Source organism: Pagrus pagrus (assembly GCF_965226575.1).
Source record: "Pagrus pagrus genome assembly, chromosome: 5".
NCBI classification, from domain to species: Eukaryota; Metazoa; Chordata; class Actinopteri; order Spariformes; family Sparidae; genus Pagrus; species Pagrus pagrus.
In genome coordinates, this window is record NC_140189.1 from 17,658,460 (window position 1) to 17,667,310 (window position 8,851).

Sequence of the window (8,851 nt, forward strand, 5' to 3'; positions counted from 1 at the left end):
TATAATTATTCATTAGCCCCCCTCACTCACTGATCAAACATTTACATCTTCCCCCTCGGGTGCTTCACAGACGTCTCCATTTGTCTCTTTCACTGTCAGCGACTGTGTGTTAACTCTGCCACATGTGATTCTCAGTCGAGATACAAATCAGTTTATCTTATGTTTCATTTCACCGCCCTCTTCAACATTAGCCTTAACCGCAAAGAGACTGTTTATACAGGAATACAGTCATCAGAGCATGAAATTAGGACTACAAGAGTTTTATGACTACAGTGAGTTATTGATGCACTAAATAACCTGGAGTAGCAACATATCAGCTTGTTAACGACCGGTTAGCATCAGTAGGCAGTGCTGGGGAACGCAGGCAGGGAAAGCAATAGGCTGCAGCGCTGGAATCTCATAAGGCATTATTAGGCTGTATTCCCCTCAAGGTTTTCTCACACATACTGGAACTACCAGTGGGATCTCAGAGGGCAGGCCACATAATTAGACTCGAAGCTCTGCAACAGGACCAATCGCTAACAGAGATTAATTGCAGTGTCACAGGTGCTGGAGCAAGAAGATTGAATGTTGAGCACAAAAGGTGCTTTGGTCTCTGGGCTGTGTGTGGACAAGTCATCATCATCATCATCATCATCATCATCATCTCCATTACCAACATAAGGACTGTGCTCCCGGTTATTATTTCAAGTGAGCACCAGCAGCAAAATCAAGAGCCTTGACCCATTTTCAGTGGCCGAAATGTGGACAATAGAATTGAATGCTGCAATAAGTTAGAAAACACAAGAAAAAAGAGACGAGAATACCTTTTTAAATAGTGTTTTATGAGACAAATAGAGAAAAGTAGTCGAGGGTGGTCCTCTCATCTCGTACAGGAGCCCAACCCAATTGCTAGAATAAATGCTGGCAGTGTATATTTCTGCAAAACCACAGGTAAGTTCAAAATGTATGTTTCTTTATATTGCAACTTTAGATTTTAGATTCAGTTTCCAATTGTTCTATAGTGACAATGCTGTGCTTATGCTCTGTTTTGTCTTAGGCACAAAAAACACTTGGTTAGGGTAAGGAAAACATCATGTTTTGGCGTAATATATCTGTTTAGTCACCACAACCACAGCCGGAGATGTCTCAAGATCTTGTTAAAACGCCAAGTTTGGTCACCGCAAACACGGCTGGAAATTGTCCTGAGGTCTTCTTAAAAGTATCCAGTGGTGTTACATTTACAAATGTTGAAACGCAGACTTGAACTGGAGTCACTGGCTCGGTAGACTTGACTCCTGTAACTTCACCAGTATCTCCTCCACCTCCCGACATGAAAGGCAGGTACATACCATTTGACACTTAGAAAAGTGAATGTATCAGTGGTTTGCAGAAACACGAGCTGCCAACATTTCATTTTGGCAGCTGGGTGGGAGAACCACATTGGTATTTTGTGGAAGTGAGGATGAAGATTGGAGACAGAGCCGAGAGGAAACTAATGCAGATGATGATGTTGATGCAAAGGAAATGAGGTGAGGCTGCAGAGGGCATGTGGGAATGAGACGGAGCTGTCTGAGCCCAGGAGGAGCTGGATGTCAGGGTAAATTGGAGGAGAGCGAGGTAGATAGAGATTTAGGGCCAAAAGAAGAGGAACGTGTGGGGGGAGGAAGGACAAAAGAAGTGATGTGGCGGATCAAACTGCATGTGTTTGTGTGTGCATACAGTGTGTGTGAGTGTGGAGGTGGCGGCCAGTGTAAAAAGAGGGGAGAGAGGTACACCACAAATGAGAGTTTGAGTGGTGTAAACACAGAGTGGGGGAGAGAGAGAGAGAGAAAGAGAGAGAGAGAGAGTGAGGGAGGGAGGGGGTGCATAGAGGCTCTGTAGGGAGATGAATACAGCTGTGCAGAGAGACAGAGGGAGATGCACAAACAGTAAAACAGCCAACAGTAGCCCACACACCAGGAGCAAATGACTGAAGCAACTGTGATTTAACTGGTAGATGGAAGAAACACTGGGATATAATCATAAATAACCGAGGAAGAGGACCAATCTCAGACACTTACAACATCTGGGACAGAGAGAGGCAGAAGACTGGGGGAGGAAACAAAGGAGAGAGTGGAAAGAGAAGAGGAGTGACCTGAGGTGGAAGAAGAAAAGGAGAAGACGGAAACAGGTAGGAGAATGAGAAAATTTGAAAAACTGAGACTGAGAAAATTGTGTGTATGTAAAAAAAAAAAAAATCTTTGTAGAAAGATGAAATGTAAAGGTAGATGTTTCTTTGGATGTGCGTGCACATCTGGGTGTGGAGCATGCATACAGTAACTCAAAACAAATTATCAACTGAGACGTCAGCCTAAGCTGCAAAAAATCTAAACAAGAAAATGAATGAAACCAGAAAAATGTTGCAGCTTGAATTAATCAGCATTGTGTAGAAAAACAAGCATCTTTTTGTTGGCCATTAGAAATGAAGAGTTCCTGTTCAGCATCATTTGTAATGGCACAGCTGTGTGAATAACACATTGAATATTTAATAAGAAATTCTTTGCTAAGGTCCTGGCAACATGTCAATGTAATGTTTGCAAACAGCGCTTTGGGAATAGCTGTAAACACAAACACATGCATGATGGATTTGGCTTATGTGGCTGATAAGTAAGGTAAGAGGGAAGGAGAGCTCCAGTCTATTACTGACACTGATATTTATCTGCATGAGCAGAAGGAAGGGAAGTGACGATGTATAACAACTAGACAACGGGGAGTTAGTTATCAGGGAGCCTTCGTGAATAAACCATGAGGTGGTTGCCACATTAATCATCAGGTAACAGACTACACAGCACACTTACGTGCAAGAAACACACAAAAACAAGCTTGTTAATATGAAGGTGCACTTATCCAGACACTCTCTTGATCTCTTTCAGTGTGCTTCTTTCAGGTGTGTGTGTGTGTGTGAGAGAGAGAGAGAGAGCTGAATGAAGCAGCTGCTAACAAATTCATGAAACACAGGCGGAGATCAATAGACATCTACACTGCATTTTCCAAATTTGAGGGCAGGGAGAAAGCCCAGTTTTATAACATCAAAGGGTGAGAGTGGCTGCGCTGCACATTTCCCCTGAGGTTTGTGGTCACGTTCAGTTAGGTGCTGCCACCCTATGGTGAAACGGTGTCAATCCCATAAAATGTCACTGCACAGGACAATGATTTGTAGTTTATGTGTCTGATGTTATGGTTTGCAGCTGCTGACCTCCACGATGTCTGTCCAGCTGCACGCGCTGCTGATCCTCTGCCTGAGCTTCACACTGGGGTGAGAGATGACCCGAGGCCAAAACCTCATATACAGGGCTGAGAACACACGCTGATATCAATATTGTTATTGATTGAAAATGGACTTCCTCAGGTTATGTCTCTGCACCATTTCACGTCTCTTGTCTCGTTTCTTTTTCATTTCTAAGTGGTTGTACGTATCCCAGCCACCACTGGGGAGAATGGAACGACTCCCAGCTTCTGCCAACGATTCAGAAGCTGATGAAAGGATACAACCGCTATCTCAGACCTAATTTCAATGGTAACAATAATAATAATAATAATTCATAAGTATGAATTTGACAGATGGACAATTATTACATATTGCACCTTTAAACATTTTCAAGAGCTTGTAGAAAGAGAAAGGTTTTAAGAAGATATTTAAAAGAAACAAGGGACTTTAGCATGTCTGAATTTAGCAGGAGGAGAGTTCCATAGTTACTTAAGAACAAATTGTGATTCAGGACAACTTGAGCAAGAGGCAGCATGAATATGGAAAAAACTGAGGGGGGCCGAGAACAGAACCTCGGGGGACTCCACAACACAACTGGACTACAGACTATATTTACGGCCATTTTCCGTTGACATCACGTTCAGGGTGGGAAGTTCAATTGATGTACTGATGTATTACAGGTTGCAAGTCGTATAAACATAAGGGGATATGACAATTCGTTATCATTTCACAGTTTCTGGATTGATTGGCAACTGAAAAGACGATGGTTAAAGACAAATTCCCACAGATTGTTTTCAAGGTTGACAACTTTTTAGCTACTGTTAGACAACAGCTAATGTTAGCATTCAGCCTCGTCCTAGCTCACGCTTCTGTTTACATCATACGATAGGAAAGCCGTAAATTAAGCATTAGCTAACATATGCTAAGCTTACGTTAGCTGTTGTGTAATGGTAGCTATGGGTTATCACCCATGGTGATTTACCTTGAAATATGGCCCAATGTTCGTGAAGATTTTAACTATCCATTGTCTTATTGGTTGCTGATTAATGAGGGAGCTATGAAAGGATTACAATTAGTCAGATTATCTGTCAGGTACAGCATCATCCTTTTGATAGGAAAATGGCCACCATGTGAATATGGTCTGTTGAGGAAGTACAATTACAAGTTCTGTTCAAGAGGTATGAACATAGCAAGCTAAAAGCCGTATGAACATGAAGCTGCACTACAGTAGCTATTTGTGTGCTTGTTTTATTGAAAACTGACTCATTTCCAAATCTTTCTCTCTCTGTGATAGAGGGTCCCGTTGAAATTGGAATGAGTCTTGACATCGCCAGCATTGATGCCATCTCCGAAATTAACATGGTATACCGACCTTCCCACTTTATCTTGTGAATGTGATTAAAGAAATGAATGAGTAACAACATCATCTTTTCAGGACTACACCGCAACTATCTTCCTCCGTCAGCGGTGGCGTGATTCCAGGCTGGTGTTCCCGGGAAATGAGAGCGTCAGCGTGGACGGGCGCCTCGTGTCGCTGCTCTGGATCCCTGACACATTCATCCCGGACTCCAAGCGGTCTTTCCTGCATGACGTCACGGTGGAAAACCGCCTCATACGCATCTTCAGTAATGGAACGGTTCTCTACGCCCTACGGTACATGTCCTTTTTAATGGGGGGGGTGAACTGATTTGACATTTACTCACATTTGATGCTCTTGCACGTGTCACAGATTCTGCAGAGCTTGTATGAGGAAATTGACCCGGAGAGAAGCAAATTAAAGGGTGCCGCTCATTTAAACATGTAAAAAAATATTTAAAAAAGGGAAAAAAAAACTTGTTTTTCATGCTGTTTTCATGATTGTCGTAGCAACCAAATGTGAACCGGCCCTGGGTTCTACACCACTTATGTATCATCAGTCAGTCATACTACTTCAGGGAATGCCACTGCATCTCTGAATTTCCTATGCCCTTCAAATTGTTCAGATTTTGTTAGTGCATATTTGCAGACCCCCCCTACGGCCACAGAAATAATTTGTCCTGACATCCAATCTGCCGTCACACTCATACACATCTTTATTATGACTAAACAGCTTGATTTAGGACGGATAGGGCAGTATTGTGAAGGATACCCAGGCTATCCCTCATTCTTCATAACTAGAGGAAAACATTTTGACTCATAAATGTCGTAATGTCCGTGTTTGTCAATCTAAAATCTGACATTTTCACGTTTTCTCATGAAATTTGTATTTTATACACAGAAATATAAAAAAAGATGTCCTTAGCAATATGTCCAGTGTTATGAGTAATACATTAGGAGAATAATTGGTTGTGAATGCTCTAGGCAGACTTTAGTGAGTAGAAGAACCTACGTTCCTCCACACTGAATTCTTTCTTCAACACTGAAACATGGTTTTCTGCAAACTTTTCTCCACTATTGCTATTCATGTCAGTTATAATGCTCCATTTCTGAAATCCAGCCTCTTCTACATAATTAATTCATGAGACACAGAAATGACTGTTGCTGCCACTTTTTTCTTTGTCTTTGTTCTTGTGGCTGTTGCTCCATTATTAATTACTGTGTCATACATCAAAGTAGTAACAGTGTTTTGGAAGGTTTCTAATGATCTCTGCTCTGAATACACAACAGCATCACAGCGACGATCGCCTGCAACATGGACCTGACTAAGTACCCCATGGACAGACAGGTGTGCACCCTGCAGCTGGAGAGCTGTGAGTACCTGTGAACTCCAACCATCCATCACGTGTGTAGCTGGACATAACCATCACCATCATCTCATCATCACCATCATCATTTCCATCATCAGTGTAGTGAGTATCTAAATGGAGAGATAATGTTGTCCTTGACAGGTCAGATTCATTGAAGGTTAATTATCGAACCTTTGTGTGTGTGTGTGTGTGTATGTGTGTGTGTGTGTGTGTGTGTCTGTGTGTGTGTGTGTGTGTGTGTGTGTGTGTGTGTGTGTGTGTGTGGTCAGGGGGCTACAACCTGCAGGATGTGGTGTTCTACTGGACCAGAGGGAACGATTCAGTGAAGGGTCTCGACACGCTGCGGCTGGCTCAGTACAGTGTAGAGACCTACTACACATCGGTGTCAGAGGCTGTGTATGAGACAGGTGAGATACTTCAACTCCCAGAATCCCCCCCGACACGTGGAGTCTTTATAATCTTTCTGTTTTAAAAGGGTAACTCCAACAATTTTACACAGTAAAGTGTGTTTACAGGTCTTGGTAATCTGATAAATTACCCCCAGTCATGTCACTCAGTGGCTAAATTGCATTATGGGTAATGCAGGTGCCAAGTTTTGAAAAGGAAGAAGGAAGTGTGGAATAAAATTGGGCGATATCTCTGGTTCAGCTGTATCGATTTATTGTTTATTCGTCAGTGGACTGCTTTTCAAAACCTGGCGCCTACATTAACCACAATGCAACTCACCCACTGAGTGACATCACTGGGGGAAATTTATCAGATTACATGCAGCTTTCTCTGGAGCCACAAATGGCTATATACTACTACTACTACTACTATGTTTTTTTCACATATGTAGTAGTAATCACCAAAACCTGTGAACACACTTTAATGTGTAAAATTGGTGGAGTTGCCCTTTAATAAACCGTGTCTTTCTGTCTCTTCACAGGACAATACCCCAAGCTGGGGCTACATTTTGCACTGCGTAGGAACGTGCTGTTCTTTATCTTGGAGACGTATGTTCCCTCCATCCTGCTGGTGGTTCTCTCCTGGGTGTCTTTCTGGATCAGCCAGTCGTCTGTTCCAGCCCGGACCTGCATCGGTCAGTACCACATCTCTTACTGAATTTCCCTGTTGGCACACTCGAATGCCTCCATTTGAATTATCACAGTAGATCACGTATTGATTGACCTTAAAGCCTATAACATACTATCTCGCCAACAGACATGCCCAAAGCAGAGAAAATGCATTTGAATGCTGCATATTTAAATGTTTTTTGCAGCTCAAAACTAAAACATGATCTATATTGAGGAAAATCTAATGAAGCCCCAAGTTGGCGGCTTCACCATCACCATAGTCTAAACCCTCTGATTCATTTGTCCAAAAGAGACATAAATCAATCAAATGAAGTCAATTATTCATTTAAACATGGATTTTTTTAGTGGTTGGAGTTTATGTGAAACACATTTTGTGTTTTGTGTTTCATTGATGATTTACTGAGACAGAAACCAGCAAGGTCAAAGAGCAACAGCAAAGGCAGAGAAAAAACAGCCAATAAAGTGAAGACGGGCAGCAGTAGAGGATGGTCGAGATGATGACAAACTTTAATTGATTACCAATAAATGGGCTGGAGATTCAGTCGTTATATTGAATCATAAAATCGACACTGTGACATATCTTCCAGGCGTGACAACTGTCCTGACGATGACCACACTAATGATGGGCGCCCGCACCTCCCTGCCGAATGCCAACTGCTTCATCAAGGCCATCGATGTTTACCTGGGAATCTGCTTCACCTTCATCTTTGGCGCACTGCTGGAGTACGCCTGCGCACACTTCTACACCATGCAGCACCAGACTATAGAGGATTTTCACAGGGTGAGGAAACTGTTAAAGATATAATATGTGACATTTATGTATTAAAATGCCTAAAAACAACTAGAACTTCATACATTTTGTTGAGTTGTGTACTTACATCATCCCAAATGCTTCCAAACTTTTATTTCTTCACTTTCGGATGATAACTGCAGTTCATTTTCTATTGTTTTCAACTAAAATTCGTACATATTGGTCCTTTAAATATGTAATATGTTATAATGAAAACACTGTAATGTATCCGTGTATCAGGATCTTCTGAGGGAGTTCAATGAATCCAATGGAAACGGCTCCCTACCCATCGTCACCTCCACCCAGCCGAACCAGTCGGTGGAGATCGGCTCCTCTGCAGACGAGCCCAAGGAGCAGGCAGCGCACAGTGACACTAGGAACAATGCTGCCTCAAAAGAGGAGACGGCCGGACAGGGCTGCAGCCTGTCTTCAGTGAGGAATGCATCCCGCCGGGTAGCATCCGTCTTCACCGTGGAAAACCCACACAACATCGATTGCCACGCTCGCACCGTTTTCCCTGCGGCGTTCCTCTTTGTCAATATTCTCTACTGGCTTTACTATCTCTTCCTCTGAGCTGCTGCATTGTTAATTTCATCATCCTGAAGCTGCTCTACCTCCTCATTCGAGACCCGATACCAGTTGCCACTGCCTGGAACTAAACTGATCAGATAGGCATTTTGTATCACATCTATAGAAAACCTTTTTGTCCCACAGAAAGGGCTACGAAGTGATGAAAAGCAGTTGAATTTCCTCTTTGTATCACGCTCCATACTAAGCTATTATTGATCATGTATGAACGGATTGCTACTAACATATTAGGATGTAGAAGTGAGAATGCAAAGCCTGAATCTATCTTTACTGATGACACCATAGAAAAAAAATGAGTTATTCACTTTCCGCAATAGGCTGCCTGAGCTGCATCACACTATACTGTGCTGCATTGAATTGCCTTCATTAACTGATGTAGATGTGTTTAAGCTTCATGCATTGTTTGTTATGTGAATTCAAAGAATAAATCCATGAATGAGAA

General features: G+C 42.4%; 1 protein-coding gene across 1 annotated transcript; it reads left to right on the forward strand.

The window, feature by feature from the left end:
• Positions 1-1,900: 1,900 nt before the first annotated feature.
• gabrp (gamma-aminobutyric acid type A receptor subunit pi) lies at positions 1,901-8,824 on the forward strand. Its single transcript, XM_084352979.1, has 10 exons — positions 1,901-2,152; positions 3,210-3,277; positions 3,426-3,538; positions 4,524-4,591; positions 4,665-4,882; positions 5,876-5,958; positions 6,225-6,362; positions 6,884-7,036; positions 7,619-7,812; positions 8,062-8,824. The coding sequence occupies exons 2-10, from the start codon at positions 3,225-3,227 to the stop codon at positions 8,392-8,394; spliced, it is 1,353 nt and encodes a 450-aa protein (XP_084209105.1). The 5' UTR covers positions 1,901-2,152; positions 3,210-3,224; the 3' UTR covers positions 8,395-8,824.
• Positions 8,825-8,851: the final 27 nt, after the last annotated feature.

Excerpts from the sequence above, each read along its gene's own strand:
- gabrp (XM_084352979.1), top strand. The coding sequence starts at position 3,225 with ATGTCTGTCCAGCTGCACGCGCTGCTGATCCTCTGCCTGAGCTTCACA. Across the intron at positions 3,278-3,425 it reads TGCCTGAGCTTCACACTGGG|TGGTTGTACGTATCCCAGCC; the intron begins GTGAGAGATGAC and ends TTCATTTCTAAG. Across the intron at positions 7,813-8,061 it reads CTATAGAGGATTTTCACAGG|GATCTTCTGAGGGAGTTCAA; the intron begins GTGAGGAAACTG and ends TCCGTGTATCAG.